The sequence below is a fragment of the Eschscholzia californica genome, unplaced genomic scaffold, assembly GCF_041429995.1.
Source record: "Eschscholzia californica isolate CP2 unplaced genomic scaffold, dmEscCali1.0.p SCAF_5, whole genome shotgun sequence".
In the NCBI taxonomy this organism is placed as follows: domain Eukaryota; kingdom Viridiplantae; phylum Streptophyta; class Magnoliopsida; order Ranunculales; family Papaveraceae; genus Eschscholzia; species Eschscholzia californica.
This window is the reverse complement of record NW_028238472.1, coordinates 46,668,635-46,686,765: the sequence shown is the minus strand read 5'-3', so window position 1 is coordinate 46,686,765 and position 18,131 is coordinate 46,668,635. Positions and strand designations below refer to the sequence as shown.

The 18,131-nt window shown below is 35.8% G+C and overlaps 2 protein-coding genes across 8 annotated transcripts; both read right to left on the bottom strand.

Annotated features, from left to right (window-relative positions):
* Positions 1 to 8,474: 8,474 nt before the first annotated feature.
* LOC147539812 (F-box/kelch-repeat protein At1g55270-like) lies at positions 8,475 to 11,771 on the bottom strand. 7 transcript variants are annotated; one of them, XM_086638812.1, is made up of 4 exons: positions 11,226 to 11,771; positions 10,919 to 10,995; positions 9,319 to 10,019; positions 8,475 to 9,225 (listed from the first exon to the last, which is right to left on the bottom strand). In XM_086638812.1, exons 2-4 carry the CDS (start codon positions 10,943 to 10,945, stop codon positions 8,667 to 8,669), a joined length of 1,287 nt encoding a protein of 428 aa, XP_086494938.1. In that variant the 5' UTR covers positions 10,946 to 10,995; positions 11,226 to 11,771; the 3' UTR covers positions 8,475 to 8,666. The 7 variants fall into 7 exon arrangements, with proteins under 7 accessions (XP_086494938.1, XP_086494931.1, XP_086494936.1 ...); XM_086638805.1 differs by having other exon boundaries at positions 11,207 to 11,719; XM_086638810.1 differs by having other exon boundaries at positions 10,919 to 11,008; positions 11,207 to 11,635.
* Positions 11,772 to 13,705: 1,934 nt separating this feature from the next.
* LOC147539811 (testis- and ovary-specific PAZ domain protein) lies at positions 13,706 to 16,743 on the bottom strand. The gene is made up of 4 exons (XM_086643287.1): positions 15,605 to 16,743; positions 14,625 to 14,789; positions 14,458 to 14,509; positions 13,706 to 14,196 (listed from the first exon to the last, which is right to left on the bottom strand). The coding sequence occupies exons 1-4, from the start codon at positions 15,865 to 15,867 to the stop codon at positions 14,101 to 14,103; spliced, it is 576 nt and encodes a 191-aa protein (XP_086499413.1). The 5' UTR covers positions 15,868 to 16,743; the 3' UTR covers positions 13,706 to 14,100.
* Positions 16,744 to 18,131: the final 1,388 nt, after the last annotated feature.

Sequence of the window (18,131 nt, the reverse complement as noted above, 5' to 3'; positions counted from 1 at the left end):
CATTCCAAATAGGGAATATGAAGTGATTTTTTTTTATGAAGAAAGAAGTGAAAAGTTGGAACAGTTGAAAATTATACCATCGACAAAAATGACATCAACTATACACCTACAATTTTTTTTTTTGAGAAATTGACAACGGACATTTTTGAAAAATTGACTACGACCTATGTTAGTCGTTATAAGGCATTATTGATGCATCATGAAGATGTGATTAAGTACGATAACCACCTAAGTTAAACCAATAATGAAAAAGGCTTAAACCCAGAGTTTATGCCAACACTATCAACCACTTGGGCAACAAGTGTTAACTACAAACTTGCGAGGGTTTTTTTACTATACTTTCATAGGATGATTCAAACTAAAAAACCATTTTGATGGCATTTCTTTAATCACATTATCTCTTATCGTCAATGCGAAAGATAAATTGAGGTGATTATGCCCCCATACAGTTGCGGTATGATTATAGGGGTGGGAATCGGGCGGGTTCGGACAGGCTCGGGCAATTATGAGTCGGACTCGGACGGATCGGACTCGGATAAGTCGAGCCCGCGCTAGGGAGTCGGGTGGATCGGGTCGGACCGAACACTCACTATATGAGTCCGTAGCCCGTCCGAGCCCGGCTGCCCGAGCGGGTTCCAACAGGCTCGGGCCGGCCTCGGGTAATTTTATTAAGGGTTATTTCCCTAATGGCCCCCTACTTTGTGACCAGCTTCCCGTCTGACCCCCCACTTTACGAGAAATACCCATATGGCCCCCTTCCGTTATAACACCGTTACTCTCTCTCCTTTATCTCATTTTCTCTCTCTGCCACATCATCCCACCTCGCCACATCATCATCTTCTCCGGCAGGAGTCGCCGACCGGTCAAATTTCCGGCCGACGACCTTCAAATAAAAAAAATCTAATTTTCTCTCTCCTCTCTCTCTCTAAAACTCCGGCGAAGGGGTTTCCCTTCGCCGGAGCTAGGTCTGTTCGTTGAATAGACCTTGAAAATGAGGATCCAGAACCGGCATAAACAGTTCTGGTTTCGGTTTGGTTCCGGGTATATGGGTACCCATTGCCACCCCTAGTTATGCCTCATACAATCCGGTATGGGGCATACAGACTTTGGTTAAAAGTAATCAACCCCAGTTAACTTACAGAGTAATTTAATTTTGAGTCAAAAAAGATACATATGAAAACTAGACCCTGACAACGAGATCCAAACCTTGCCTAATAGAAGGATGAAAGGCTTGAGTTCAAACTGGAAACCCTAAATATTGGAACGTCAAAGAGAAAACAAGATAACGGGTGACGGAGCAATTAATAGTCAAAGCCCGTATTTTAAAATTTTGGAGGCCAAGTAAGAAAGTAGTAACATTACAGGGGCCCAAACGAGAATAGGTGGCAAGAGGATTGAGGTTGGTAGTTAGGTTTCTATTTTTGTTTACAGACAGTCTTGTAATAGTAGAATTTGGAGAGAGCCGACCCGCCCTTAATTTAGAAACTACTATTACTGATATAAGGCGGTAAAACCCATATTATTATATATAAATATAGAACTTGTTCACTTACTAGGTGGGCAAAGGAAGAGAAAACAAAAAACAACAACACAAAGAAAAGGTTTCTTTCTTCATCATATCATCTAATTTAGCAAGTGGAGCAGGAGAATTTCGTTGTTTCGAGAGCGATGGGAAAAAGAAAGTCGAGAGCGAAGCCAGTAGTTTCAAAGAAACGAATGGAGAAGCTTGATACAGTATTCAGTTGTCCATTCTGTAATCATGGAAGTAGTGTTGAATGTCTAATTGATATGAAGAATTTGATTGGAGAAGCTGTCTGTTGGATTTGCAAAGAGAGCTATAGCACAACCATCAACGCCTTGACTGAGCCCATTGATGTTTATAGTGAATGGATTGATGAATGTGAAAGGGTCAATGCAGTTGATTGATCAATGCTGGTGAAAGGGTTCGATCGACCTTTCCTTTCGAAGTTTTCTTTATTTTTCGTAGATTTTGCTGCAAATGTAAGAATCAAGACTATTAAGTAAAGGCTAAAGATTTTACTGTACAATAAAAATTTAAATAGTATTTCTTATCATCTTGTTAATAAGTTTGTCGAAGTTTTGCGTTCAAAGTGTTTTTTTTTGCATGGCGATATTATATACTAGAAAGGTTTTGGTTGAACTAATTGTTCGATTTGTATATCACTAAATTTACCGTTGTTCATCGTTCCCTCTTGCTTATGTTCACTTGAAAAATTCATAATATGTGTAATATTAATGTAAAACACTATAAATCATGAATATCTTACTTACTAATAAACTTATTGTTTAAACGTATTACAAATTATCAAAAGGGAAAGTACATTCTTCTAAGTACAAGAATAACTTTTCAACAAAAAAAAAAAGGTACAAGAATATAACTATTATACATATTTGTTTATAAGTTAAAATACAATATATAGTATAACAGATTTTAAGTTACGGTTAACTCCTATAAAAATTGTCTTCCATCGGGATAAGGTCAAAAAACAAACACAAAATAGGAATAGGGTCTTTTCTTTCCACTAAATGAGTTTTTAGTCCTTTAGCACTTTGGACCCTGTTAGTCTTATAGACATGAAAATATTCCCACCCAATCCCTCAACTCCCGCCTAAAGTTTAGTCAGTTGGACGGCCTCAAAGCAACCAACACAATAAAACGTGTATTTCAACAACCAGCCCCATTAATTTTTTTTTTTTTTTTTGTTAAAGGCCAGCCCCATTAATTTAAAACCCAAAACACAATTTTTTTCCTCTCATTTCTCTCTCTAGAAACAATTCCAGATGAAGCATCTATCTCTCTCTCTTTTTTTTGAATACTTTGAATTAAATAAGAGAGAGAAACAAGGATGTACAACCCCTAGGTGCTAAAAGAAAGAAAACCAGAAAAAGAGAAAACAAAACGAAACGAAAAAACGAAAGACTAAACTCCCAAAGGATTACAAGGAGAAAATAAAGTTTCCCGATTCCCAACTATATCAACAAAGGAAAAAACCTTGACCCTAGGAACACCCCTAGTCTAGTGAAATATGAAACACTTGGCGGAGAAGCATAAATCGTCCACCGATCCAAGCTTGTCAGAGAAAATGGCCGCATTTCTGGCGACCCAAATCGCCCAAATGATGGCTTTGGGAATAAGGTTTAAAATCGTCTTCCTACCTTTGATACCATCCTAAGCAGCCAATAGATCCAAGATGGAGTAAGGGTTGGTCCACGCGATGCCCAAAAAGATTAAGCCAGTTGGTAAAAGCTTTGCTTTAGATCTTGAAACAGTCTGTGGAAATCGACTCAACACCTTGAGCCCCGTATTGCCTAAAGGCACAGGAAGGTGGATCTGGGCAAAGATTTATCCAACCTGAGCCCCTACTTAACCTGAAACTCAAAGCTAAGAGATCAACCAAAAAAGCCTAGTTTACCCAAGTTCCGAAACAACATGAACAGAGTTGCGTGACATGGAATGCTAAAGCACGTCAAGAACCGAGTTTCTAGTTTCTACACACAAACAGTTATATGTCGGAAGATCTGGTAGTGTTAAAAGATACACAAACATCAGATATTATCCTCCTAATGGCCATCAACAAGACCGGTGCCTTGCCACCACTTTATCACAGTCGAATATCATGGCCAATCAATCAGACCTATATGCACATATCAGGTTTTCCCTTAAACAAAATCGAAGGTTTGTTTTCTAATTCAAACTTCAAAATCATTTTTTTTTACTGCAAAAAGACCCCATGATTATAGCGTAGGAGTGGTTTCTGAGTTGTTTGCAGACTATATTTCTTTGGATCACACAAGAGAAGTTTATAATCTGGTCGTAGATCTTCACCAACAGGAAGATAAACGAGATTACCATTTTTCGACATCATCAGTTACCTTGATTGGGGCAAGAATTGCCTAACTACTATTGTGAGCCAGAACAGTTTCTGATTCTAGCCTATATAGGCTAGAAAAAACTACTATTCTGAAGTTGGATCCATAACAAACCAAAATGACCATCTGAGTTATTTAGGCTTTCAGAGCAGAAACCAACAGGAACCAAGACTAACTGGAACCCAATTATCTCCATCTCTCGGTCTAACTGTCTTTCTGTATATTCTATTATCAAGAGGTTTATCCCTCTTCACACCCGACAAATTTATTACATTATTTATACCTTTAATAACCCAAATTCAGTACGGTTGATTCCACTTTCTATGCGAATAGGACCTGGGACCTTTAGGATTTTGGAGTTTATGTCAACACTATCAAGTATCAACCACTTGGGCAACCAAATGTTGACAATTATAAACTTGCAAGTTTTTTTATTTTTACATGGGATGATTCAAACGAAGAAACCATTTTGAGGGCTCTTCAACAATCACATTATCTCCTTTCGTCAATGTCGACAGTTTTAATGAGGATTTCGGTTAAAAGTAATCGACCCCCATTAACTTACAGAGTAATTTAATTTTGAGTAAAAAAATCAGCACGTTTGTTCTTTTTTATTTTTCTTTTCTGAAAGCGGCACGTTTGTTCTACGAGCCTGGGTACATATGAAAACTACTTAAGACCCTAACAGAGAGATCCAAACCTTGCCTAACAGAAGGATGAAAGGCTTGAGTTCAAACTGGAAACCCTAAATATTGGAACGTCAAAGAGAAAACAAGATAATGAGTGACGGAGCAATTAATAGTCAAAGCCCATATTCTAAAGGGTTTGGAGACCAAGTAAGAAATTAGTAAAATTACATGGGCCCAAACGAGAATAGGTGGCAAGAGGATTTCAGGTTGGTAGTTAGGTTTCTATTTTTTGTTTACAGACAGTCTTGTACTACTAGGATTTGGAGAGAGCCGACCCGCCCTTAATTTAGAAACTACTATTACTGATATAAGGCGGTAAAACCCATATTATTACTATATAAATATAGAACTTGTTCACTTACTCGGTGGGCAAAGGAAGAGAAAACAAAAAACAACAACACAAAGAAAAGGTGTCTTTCTGCATCATATTATTATCTAATTTAGCAAGTGGAGAAGGAGAATTTCGTTGTTTCGAGAGCGATGGGAAAAAGAAAGTCGAGAGCGAAGCCAGTAGTTTCAAAGAAACGAATGGAGAAGCTTGATACAGTATTCAGTTGTCCATTCTGTAATCATGGAAGTAGTGTTGAATGTCTTATTGATATGAAGAATTTGATTGGAGAAGCTGTCTGCTGGATTTGCCAAGAGACCTATAGCACAACCATCAACGCCTTGACTGAGCCCATTGATGTTTATAGTGAATGGATTGATGAATGTGAAAGGGTCAATGCCTGCTGATTGATTAATGGTGGTGAAAGGGTTCGATCGATCAATTCTTTGGAAGTTTTCTTTATTTTTCGTAGATTTTTTTTTGGCAAAACTCTTTTAGTAAGTGCGTTGTATAGGTATTAAAATATACTTGTGGAAAATTAAATATAGTAGACAAAAACAATTGTACCGCAAATTTAAGAATCAAGATCAATATCTCTTAGCGTCGTGTTAATAAATTTGTCAAAGTTTTAGGTTCCAAGTGTTTTCTCTTTATGTGGAGTTGTTCATCGTGACCTCTTGTCTACCTTTGTTAAAATTATAAACTCAAAAGGTATTTATTTATTTATTCATTAAATTAGTGTTAGATGAGGTCGATTAGTGTTAGTAGTTAAGTAATTAAAGAGTTAATTTTAGTGGGATTAATGTACTAATTAGTGGGGTTAATGTACTAGTTAGTGGGTTAATGGATAAGTTAGTGAAATCATGTTACTAGTGGTCTTAGTTAGTGGGTAGAATTTGGGTCTATAAATAGATCAGTCTTTGTAGTTTATTTCCATAAAATCAAATCAAAATCAAGTCAAGTATTCAATTCAAGTTAATATCTTCTTTATTCTTCTTTGTTTGTGCAAGTATTTTTAATTTCCAACATTTGGTATCCGAGCTAGAATTATTTTGTGATTACTAACCGAATTACAAAATGAATGGATCAATCCAACCTCAGCTTCCGCGATTTTGTGGGAAAAATTTTGATCAATGGTGTATCCAAATGAAAGCATTATTTGGCTTCCAGGAAATTTGGGAGGTTGTCGAATTTGGGTATGTAGAGCCAGTTGATCAGGCAGCACATGAAGCTCTCTCTCAGGTCCAAAAAGATAGTTTGAGAGAGAACAGAAAGAAGGATAAGAAGGCATTGTTCTTTCTCTATCAAGCTGTTGATGAGATTGTCTTCGAGAAAATCTCAAGAGCTGAAACAGCTAAAGAAGTGTGGGGCTTGTTACAAAGATCCTACAAGGGTGATGAGAAGGTAAAAAATGTAAGGTTGCAGACTTTACGAGGTGAATTTGAATCTCTTAATATGATTAACTCTGAAAATATTTCTGATTATTTTTCTAGAGTTCAATCTATTGTTAATCAATTGCGGGTTAATGGTGAATATTTAACTGATCTTCGTGTTATTGAGAAAATCATGAGATCATTAACAGGTCGTTTTGACTATGTTGTTGCTGCAATTGAGGAAGGAAAAGACCTCTCAACTATGTCAGTTGAAGGTTTGATGAGTTCATTATGTTCTCATGAACATAGGATGAACCAGAGAGCTGCTGCAGGGTCTATTGAACAAGCTTTTCAAAGCAAAGTGACTCTGCTTGAAAAAGGTGGTTTTAATGGTGAAGAGAGCCATGGTAAAGAACCCAAAAAATTTGGAAGGTATGACAAATCTAAAGTTAGATGTTTTCGTTGCAAAAAATTAGGTCATTATAAGTCAGAATGTAGAGTTTCCAAGAAATATTCAGAGCATGCTAACTTTGCTGAAGATGATGTAGAAGAGGGAGAAATTCTTTTATTAGCTTGCAGAATGGATGACGATTCGGATGAAGATTCGGATGAAAATTTAAATGAAGATTCAGATGAAGATTTAGATGATTATTCGGTAGAAAGTGATGAAGATGGAGTTTGGGACTCTCCGGTTAAAGATCATCAAATAAAAATTGATACTGATGATGAGACAGTAACTTCAGAATCTCAAGTAATTGAGATTACACCTATTTCTCTGAATATTGATGATAATTCAAATCTAGAATTATGTCCCAGTTCAACTTACATTCAAGTTTTGTCAAGGTTCGATGACTACGTTGTAAGCAATGATAATAATGGGTCTAACGAAGATTTTTCAAGTGTTGTATCTTTTGCAGATTGTAATCACACCAAACCTATCACTGTTAAAGAAGCAGTAAAAAATGTGGGGTGTATTTCTACTATGGACGACGAAATTTATCCAATTGAGAAAAGTGATACTTGGGAGCTAAATTATTTTCCAGCAGAAAAGAAGTCAATTGGATTGAAATGGTCATTCAAAACCAAGTACAAACCAGATGATGAAGTAGACAAATTAGTTGTGAAAGGGTATGATGAAAAGCCAGATTGATATGAAGTTTTTAAGTTGATGATTAAATGACTAATATTTTTTATTAAGTCATTGAAGGTCCATTGATTTTTCAAGTCGAAGATTATGATGGTTGTTATAGTGTTTGAGTTTAAGGGAGAGTGTTAAAATTATAAACTCAAAAGGTATTTATTTATTTATTCATTAAATTAGTGTTAGATGAGGTCGATTAGTGTTAGTAGTTAAGTAATTAAAGAGTTAATTTTAGTGGGATTAATGTACTAATTAGTGGGGTTAATGTACTAGTTAGTGGGTTAATGGATAAGTTAGTGAAATCATGTTACTAGTGGTCTTAGTTAGTGGGTAGAATTTGGGTCTATAAATAGATCAGTCTTTGTAGTTTATTTCCATAAAATCAAATCAAAATCAAGTCAAGTATTCAATTCAAGTTAATATCTTCTTTATTCTTCTTTGTTTGTGCAAGTATTTTTAATTTCCAACAACCTTCACTTGAAAAACTCATAATCTATCTAATATTAATGTAATACACTATAAATCATGAATGTCTTACTTAATAAACTCATTGTTTACACAGATTACAAATTATTAAGGTAAGGTACGCTCTTCCAAGTAAAAATAACAAGGCTACACAACCCGCCTCTTGAGTCTCCACCAGTCCCACTTGAACCGCATGTTAGAGAAACAAGGGTTCTCTCTCCACGCGAGGAGCTTGTTTCTCTACACAATACTTAGTATAGCAGATTTCAAGTTACCGCCACTGCTGGTAGCGTCCACGTATATATGGAAGAAGAATTTCTTACGTGGACGGTATACTTTTGAGGGACTTAAGAACCATACAAACAGAAACAACCACTAGCCACCACATACCATTTCGAGCACTAACAACCACCACCTCCACCATCACCTTCACCATCAACCATCCCATTCTTTTTTTCTTTCTCAAAAGTAAACTGTCTTATGGCGTCAGAGGTTGTCGCGACAGGACTTCCCCTTCGTCACAGGCTACATTTAGAGAGAGATGGTTGCACTCTCATATAAATCAAAATTGTCAAGTGGGTAATATAAGTCAGGTAATATTGTACTATCTTATAAACATACATTAATATCGAAGAGGCAAAATATCATCAATCTCAATGTCTAAATTGATGAAAAATGTCTATACAAAAGAACCAACATCAACAGTTGGACTTGGCCTCATTCAAGAGTCATCAACCCTAATCCATCTGAGATATCCATGATTCTTGATTTCTACTTCTTTAAGCTTGAAGAACCTGGCAATGAAGAATATGGCTTTTGACACGGTTTCGACCTGCAAAACTTGACCAAATATTTGTTATGAATGTCTTCAACTGTCCTTTCCCTGCAATTGTTTCCCATAGATGATCTGCTACTACCCCTTCTTTCTCATTATCAAATTTCGATACATCGACTGTTGAAATGTTCATGTTGTTACGGATAATACATAGTTTCCCGTTTAATGGGGCAAGGGCTGCCGCTTCTAGAGCACGAGAGTTACCCAAATGCAGCTTGCTGTCAATGTGCTTGGCCCAAGAATCGGTAGCTATGTCATAAATTCTTAGCTTGCAACCGTCTTTGCAATCTAATGCGTAGAGATTTCCGTTCAGACATATGCTTGGGTTCCTCCAGCCTGCAACCATTCCATTATAAACTGAAAACCATTTGTCGGTCTCAGGGTGGTAGACTTCACTTGTTACCTGTCGGTGAGATCCGAGCCCTTTAAGGAACCACTTTCCGTTGTAGACAACTCCAATGAAAGGTATCATCGCAGTTTCCATCTCCGATATGAACGACCACCTGTTAAGATTGATATTATTAGTAGAAAGACGTGAACCAATACACAAGCTAAGAAGTTGGGCCCGAGACTCGAGCATGCTCAGCCAGGCTCACCTGTTCTTGTTAGGATCATAAACCTCTGCCGATTTCAAGGATCGCTGTCCACCCTCACTTTCCCCACCAGCGACATACAAACAGTTGTTTATAACACAAGAACCAAAAAAATGTCGTCTCCGGAGCATATCTGGGGCTCGGTGCCACTTATTAGTACGGGCGCTATAAAAGATAACTCGTCTCATTGACCCTTTGATTGGGTCTTTGCCTCCAAACAAATAGAGATGGCAACCACTAAGAACTGCACATCCAAATCCAAGGGCTTCTGAGTATTCCCTAGGTAGGGGCGGGAGAGGCTGCCAAAGTTGGCAAGTAGGATCGAAGGCATGAAATGAGATTTTCCCATCTCGGTCTCTCTTTATAACATATAACCATTCTTCTGCAATACCAAAATTCTTGCGTAGAGAGTAAAAGAAGTTTCCTATTAGTAATCTGTACCATCTTTTACATACAAGCCTTAGTTTTCGGTGCTCAATTCGTGGAACCCGGATCAAACAAGCTATTGCCAAGTCGTCTGGGAGTCCAGGGAGGAGAGGAGATTGGTTCCGACTCCTCACATCAAGTGCGTGTTTGTGTCTGGAAGGATGAATTGACGGTTTTATGTCGGGCTGGATGCAAAGCTTTGTACCAGGAACATATTTCTTCGCTCCAGCGACAGTTTTCAAGCCCGCGTCTACTCTACAGAAACATGTAGTATCAACCTGCAGTAAATTCTTTCTTAGCTTCTAATAACAAGTGAGAAGAAATAAAAATGCAAGCTAATCTACGATTAATAGTTCTAGTGAAGAACACTGATGAACTACTTGATACACAGAGGTAGAGGGTTCAATCACTATCCAGGAGCCCTTTGATCAGGGGACAGGAATGAACCGAGAGATTAACATATAAAGGCATTTTATATGCCACTAAAATTTGGTACAAAGTAATAAAGAATGAACATTAGCAATGAGTCAAAATAATAATTTAGAATGAATGCCCAATTTACTGATTCCTCTGTTATGCCTCGTAAAGAAACCAAATACTATAAGTGAAGAACAGCATCGTCTCAACTCCGTAAAAAACTTACTGAATTTTCATATGTGGTGTCGACTACTAAGTCGAAGTAGGCTAGTCCGATTCTTTAGGAACATAACAGGTAAGCTCATCGAGTACATGATTCCAGACCTTCTAAAGAGATTTTTGTTCCACCTTATTGTGTTTTAGCAGCATAAACCCCACTATACAAAACTTTTCATGAGTTGCGATGTGTTTTCATTCTTTACATGAATCCTAGATCCTAGGAATAGGTCATAATTTCATATTCGAAGATATCGAATCTGCTATAAGATCCAGTATCAAGCAGGGGTATGTTGACATGAAAATTTCATCTTTATTAGTTCTATTTTTTCAAGTCAAATTCCAATTAGGTAAGCCTCATTTTTACTATAAGCTAGTAAGAAGAAGAAATCTACAAACTTAGCCAGTTTTTTCTAAAGGATTTTAAATGGGTGAAATTATAAAAAAAAAAAAAAAAAAACAATGACAGTCAAATGAATATTGAATATCAAAGACTAGATGAAACCCTAAATCCCAAAAGATTAAGAGGAAGAGATCAAATTACCAAAGCAGGTTGAATCCCTCTTTCCATTGCTTCATTCAAAGACTCACTTATCTAAAAACCCACCACCATTTCTTCAGCTGAAACAAACAGCTTCAAATCAATCAAACAGACTATCAAAATCTCTTCTGAGGGAACCCAAAATCTCTCTCAAAGTCTTTTTACAAGATTATCAAAAAAATCAAATATTTAAACTAATGTTCTTTTAACTTATAGTTCAAAAAACAAAAGGTACCCTAATAAGAGAATGAATGAATCCCTACAAAAGTTTGAAAAATCTGAAATACCCACTTGCTGATTACAAACCCACTTGCTAAATCTGAAGTGGGGAACTACTACTACTACTTTATCTCCAAATCCCCACAATAATCAACCTTGACTACTGCTTCACAGTTCCCTTTGGAGAAGATCTCAAACCATACTCTCCTCAAAAACCCAAACACTAAAAAGTGAAAAAGTGAGTGAGGAGAGACTAGATAGAGAGAGAGAGATATTCAAAAAATTGAAAAAGTAATAGGCATTAAAGGGGAGTACTTGGTGGAACCTAACAAACCAAAGATGGGTTTTAAAGAGTTGACAAAGGAGGACCCACTAAGGTCCCTACAGAAAGGGAAGAAGTTCTTCCACCACCATTAAAGAAAGAGTAGAGAGAGAGAGAGAAGGTGTTGGAGGTGAGTCTTTGTCTGAGTTATTTGAGGAGAGTGGAAATAGAGGGAAAACAACAAAGAGGAGTGACCCACTAAAAAGAAGGAAAAAGGAATATTTGGGTGAGTCTAGACTTTAGAGAGAGAAGAAAGAGGGGCCATATATCATCATCCAAATGAGAGATAAGTATGTGAGAGTTCATTTCATTTTCAACTCATTAAAAGATGATGGATGAAGAAACCATATCATAGCTGCCTCCCCCCACTCTCTTTTAACTTTCTTATTCATTTCTCCCTAGAATTTGATAGAAATATGGAACTTTTCTACCACTTCTCACATTGTGTTGAAATTATGAACTCATATTTGTTGTGATGTGTGTACGGTCTAACTCTTATAGAGTAACATTTCAGAAGCGCTACAAGGCAAAATTAATTTCAGACTTATCACAGAATAAACTGTTCTTATTTTCGAGTCAATTTGTCTCCCTTTTTAAATGGGTTTGTTTACCGTTCTATTAAGGTCTGAGGTAGGTCTATTTTTCTAACTTCGTCTCTCATTTTTCCTGCTTAAAATAGCTCATTTTCAAAGTTTTATAGACAAATCAGCTCTTTGATGGAAACTTTATTTGAGAGTGTTGGGGTTGTCACACGCCGTAAGTAGAACCTCCTTATCTACGCCTTTGCGACAGTTGTTTTGAAATTCAAACTTGGGGGACTTTAACCCCACACATATAGCAAACATTATCATCTTATTAAGCATTCATGAATATTTTAAGGTAATTATAGCTATACCTTAGGGTGATTATAGTGGTAACAAGCAAAAGAATAAAATTGACCACTTAAAAAGTGATTAAGATGTCTCTGACTAATGGAAGTCTCACAAGAAAAAAAAAATTATCCACTGGATAGAGACTGCACAAAATCAAAGTCATGCAGGCCAGCAGAAAAAAGCTACATAATTTAAGAATTTCTAAACCCAATTTATTTATGCATGACATTCATTTGTTGGTGGTGTCTAATTTTTTTTTTCTTTGTTGAAAGCTGTGGTGTCTACTTAATGTCATCACATACCCACATTCTTATTTTTGCACATGAATTTGATAAAAACAAATTGTTGAAACACGTGAGTTTGATTAAATAAAGTGAATAAACTGCATACATTTCGAAAAAAATTTACTGAATAATTTAGACCAATTTTATATAGTTAACTAGGAAAAGGTAAATGACCAATTTTATATAGTTATCTTTCTTTATCCTTGATTAACTATATATGACAATAAAGTTGGGTTGTTTCTCATCTAGTTATCTTCTAAAATTGTAAAGACAAGATGAATCAAGAAAATCCAAGTATAAAAAAAGAGAGTAGTTGGTGGTATATATGTATTTGCAGGTTAATTAGTCCTGCTTAATGTCAAAAATACCTAACTTTTACTACCAAATGATCATTATCTTTTAATTTTAATACGGTGGTTAGGTTAGATGGAGAGTTAGATAGATGGTATCATCAACTTCATACATATTGACATAAATATAAGTTTAGCTTCTTCACCTACCCATGGACCATATCAACATGCTTTTATCTTTTAAATGAACACATGTGTGTGTGTATGAGATATATTAAATGGAAGAGGCATATTGTTTACTTCAATTATTGCACCATTTTTTCTTTTTCGTGTTATCTAATTCTGAATCGTCTAAATTTGACTTATTTGTTCGTAACTCGCTTTGCTACCTTTTTTAGTCTGACTTGTTCTTTGGACAAAATGAAGAGAAGGGAAATGGGTAGGAAGCCTCAATAGTTAAAAGGACATTTGCCTTAAAAGCCCTAATTAAGAGTTAACACAAGTAACTCTGCAAATTCTGATCATCCGTTTCAGAAACTCCGGTGACCTAGATTCAATAATCAAGAATCATACCTCTTACCGTTAAGAAAAACATCGTAACTGCGAGAAGCAAAGAGTAACACATAAGATGAAATGCTTATACACTGGTAAGTAAACGAGAATCGAACTGCGGATATAGATCTCAAATTGTGAGCTTCTAGTTTTATCTCCTAAGTGGGTATTACAGAGTTCTAAGATTGACAGGATCCAAGATTCATGAACCAATTCCCCAACTGATCAATCAAGACAGAAAAAAGAAAAAGTTGAATTATAACAAATGATTTTCACTAAAAAAAGAAGTATTCAAATGATTTGCAAGTATAGATCTTCAAAAGATCAGTTTTCGAATCAATCAAAATTACATCAGAAGTCAAGGATATCACAAGTAAAGCGCAATTTCGTCTGAAAATTCTTGATGTAATGTGGGTAGTAGAAACCCGAGTGTGTACCACCACAAACCTATTGAACAAGGCGATTTCGAGAAACTTTTTTCTTGAGGATTGATGAATCTTCATCACGAATGCAAGGCACGCACCAAAATAGAGAGAGAAAATATTTACCCGTGTTAGGTGTGTCATAGGCCATCAATCTTCTGGAAAATAACCCTCTATTGAAGATGAATATACATTAGAGGATCACCATTGGCACTGTAGTAAGCTTAATCTATACGAAACATATCAGCTGCAGATGGTGACCTGAATGTCCTAATCGTTAGGTATGGAATTATAATCATGCAAGCCATAAAAAGCGTGAACTGCAATGTGGAAAAAATTTGAAGTTAGATTTTTAGCATTCAAGATCCTTTTCCCACACATATATAGCCAAAAAAAAGGGTTTCATATTTCGTATACAATTGAGTTGTGGGTATGTGAAAATCTCTCTCATGAACTGTAGAACCAACCACTTAGAAGCTAGAACTTGAGAAAACCTAACCGCTCAAGGAAGCATTTCAAAATAGATAAAATGTGACAATGTTTAATTAATTAATTGAGTAATAAAGATATAGGATGTGTACCATAAGTGGAAGCGTCAAAAAACTCCAAATTGGCCATAAAGCATAGGTGAATCTGCACAAGAATTTCATCAAATTAGGCACGTGTTCATGGACTGAATCTAAATCAGGAAGAAGGATTTGAATCCAAGTATATAAAATGAATTCATAAAGAGAGAAATGCTACTTACAAGCAAAAGGAAAATAGCCCGGAAAAGGTCACTAATGGTGCAACTGATGGAGTTAGCAATTCCCATCTGTCATCAAATTTACTAATACGTAAAGCTAGGAGACCCTTAACAACAAAGATCCCTATATTTAAAACGAGACCCATCAATCCAATATATAAAGGTGTCCTGCAAGAAGAGACTGAATTTTAGAAGACGAGACGTCGATAATATATCATCAACCTAAAGAGTGAAATATTATCACATTTACATCAATCAAAACAATACGTTTTTATCTAGTTGGTTTGTAGATTTTTTTCTTAAAGCTTCTTTTGTTCGATCAACTTCTAGCTATGTTGCTTCGTCGTTTAACTTCCTAGTCCCCTATCCAAGTCATTAAATCCAATAGTTAAGAGTAAACACAACGATATTACAATCTGTTGATAATCAAATATTCAAATCTACGTCTTTTTCTCCTATTGAGTTTTAAATGTGAGTACTCCACGGGTATAATAATCCTGCGCAGGCAGGACATCTACAAGTACTTGAACATACCTAGGAGCTCTAATTTTCGGGTTTTACAAGATCGTTATAAGTACTTGAATGACCGAAAAAGAACATATTTCCTTTGAAAATAATGAACTAATTTCAACACATAAGAACATCTACAAGAGGACATCAAGTTCGGCTGATTTGCTTCTTATAAGCATAAAACCGAACGAATTGCTTGTGTATTATGGAACTTCCCTTTAATGGAGACAACAAGGCATCATATAATCTACTTCTAATCATCTACCCAAGAGTCAAAAATGGATAACATAACTAGGCAAAGATCATCCAAGGCTAGCTATGTCCATGAAACAACCAAGTTCATAGATTCAAAAATTTATACCTAAACACTATGTCCAATATATGGATCAAAATCATACTATTTCGAACTAAAACTGAATAAAATACTAAGTACAGCTACAACATATTTCAGGAAATTGAAATGTGAAATTTACCTCCTAATTCGATTATCATGACAGATTAGATATACGAAATTGGAGCGACGATCGCCAAAGTAAACAATAAAAATAGCAGAAGCAATCCAAAGAACATTATTCAAAACCTCAATCCAAGTTTGAGCCCTAGGAATTGAAGGACTTTGGATAGTTGGTGTTCTTGAACATGCATCATCTTCAAGATCATCTCCACTAGAAGCATATCCTTGACTATGTCTTTGCCTCATTAATCCACCACCACCAACTGGTGTTCCACCAGACATTATCACAGAATTGAACAAATAATCTAATCCAGTTTATCTATGAATTCCCTAAATTGAATTCCCCTCTTTGAACTCTTTCCCTCTCTATCAATGTTTACCAGATCCAGCTAACTAAACAAGTCCAAATAATTCAATCTGTAAACAAATCTCAAAAAAAACTAACACAATTATCTGAAAAGAATCACAACCCAAATCAAGATTTTGAATTCCTAACAATACCCAAATCGAAATTTTTCAAAATTTCAACAAATTCTAAATATGCCTAATTCTGAAACTCTCAACCTAACTATCTATCCATCTGAGAAAAATACCATCTCAGATTCAATGAAACCTCAAACAAATCCAAAATCGAAAACCCAAATCCAAAATCAAATTTCTGAAATAACCCATATCTTGATTTTCACCATTAAAAAGAATAAGAGATTTAAAAGTAAGATTTCTCATATAGAACCAATACCAAAGGTGAAGAAATATCTGAAACTAAAAGACCTTCTTCTTCATCATCCATCCATGCAAACCCAAATCTGGATTCAAAAACTTTTCAATACCCAAATCGTAGCTCCTCCCGCTGTTATTTTTTTCAATTGGTTTTGTTCACCAAATAAAAAAAACCCTCGAAGGACCCACTCTTGTAAACATCCACAGAATGTCTATATACTTTAATGAAAGACAGAGACAGAGATGGTAGACCAGACCGTGATATAGTAATAGTATTTGGTTACAGAAGGAAAGATAGAGAGAGAAAGAGATCCGTATAAAGAGAGAGAGAGAGAGAAAACAGAAAGATCTGAAGATATAGAAAGATCTTGTAGAAGAAAAATAGAATGAGCGGGATAAGTTTCGTGTTATTTGGATTCTTATACAAGTTTTATACGTATTGTACGATGGTAAGTCGACTCCTTTTTAAGGCATATGAAATACCTACACGGGTGAGTAGGTTCCTTACCGTAATTTTGAGGAGTGTGTCGATATGTTATGTAACTGACAAAAATGTTTAGAGGTTATATATTCTGAAACTCTCTAATTATGTACTTTTGTTATTGGAGACACCATTTTTCATCTTCGTATTCATCTTTATTATTACTGTAAGTCTGTAAGCCAACACCTTTGCCACCACCATTGACCACTGCAATCTCTCTTTTGTGCTCATATCCATTATTTTTCTTCCCCATTCCTTTATTTCTAGTCTCTGTCGATTGTTCAAGGTTTCTTCAACCGGTGTCAATTATTTCGTTTGGAACGAAGAAAACCTAGACGAGGGTTCCAGTCGTCCTACATTAAGGGGCTCTCAACTACAGAGTAAACCTCTTTGCAACTGGCTGATAGTAAAGAGAGGAATAGGTGTGAGAGAAAGATAGTAGTGGTATGTGGTGGTGGTGGTCAACGGTTGGGCTGAAAAATAAATAGTTGGTAGTTTTGTCTTTAATGTTAAACTACCATCTAACCTAATCAAATCAATTGGATCAAAATAGATTATCCAATTTTTCCACAGGGTTTTTCGTTCCAACAATGATTTCCTCGGTGACGATTGCAACAACTATATCAAAATGCCCACTATATTTCTTCACTTTCTTTTCACCCATTTTGAAATATAGTGTGAGCAAATTTGATTACTTTAACACTTCCATAACCATATTTCCATAACGATTTGAGATCGAGACACAAAGTTCTAAAACTAAAATGCAAGTACATGTCCTCTGGGAAAAAAAATATAAGTACATCTCAAATAGTTGGGAACAAAATTTTTATGAAGACATTATGGAGTTTCTAATGTTCAATGAAGACAAAAGAATGTCTAAGGATATTTGTTTTTTCTGCAAAATCACCTCCCTCCGTCTTTATCTTTCAACTCACCACCACACCACAAACCACACTATCACTGTTACCACCACCACCAACATTACAACAACACCACTATCAGTCTATCACAACCTCTCTTTTGCAAAATAATAATAAAAAGATATCAAAACAAGATTGTTTTTATCCTTAAAACAGCATGCCCCCAACTTAATAAAGAGAATTTAGTCATAATAATTTGACTTAGTTTTGCAAAACTAATTGTCCCCTTGTCCATTTCTGAGTGTATCCTTCAAGCCTTGACCTAGAGGGAAATTGTGACATGGTGAAGTGTAGAAAATTGGTCAAAAAACTCTTATATATTTTCTTTTGTAAAGATGATCCAATAATTTCTTTCTGACTTTCAACTCTGAAATGATGTTCGCACAACTTTGCAAAGATTTGAACAAATTTGCACAAGTTGATTT

Bases quoted from the DNA above. Each gene is read 5' to 3' on its own strand.
- LOC147539812 (XM_086638812.1), bottom strand. From the start codon at position 10,945: ATGGAAAGAGGGATTCAACCTGCTTTG. The intron at 10,020-10,918 runs GTAATTTGATCT...AATTTACTGCAG, and splicing joins GAGGGATTCAACCTGCTTTG to GTTGATACTACATGTTTCTG. The intron at 9,226-9,318 runs GTGAGCCTGGCT...CAATCTTAACAG, and splicing joins TATGATCCTAACAAGAACAG to GTGGTCGTTCATATCGGAGA.
- LOC147539811 (XM_086643287.1), bottom strand. From the start codon at position 15,867: ATGTCTGGTGGAACACCAGTTGGTGGTGGTGGATTAATGAGGCAAAGA. The intron at 14,790-15,604 runs GTAAATTTCACA...CTCTTCTTGCAG, and splicing joins CATGATAATCGAATTAGGAG to GACACCTTTATATATTGGAT. The intron at 14,197-14,457 runs GTACACATCCTA...TCCACATTGCAG, and splicing joins TTTTGACGCTTCCACTTATG to TTCACGCTTTTTATGGCTTG.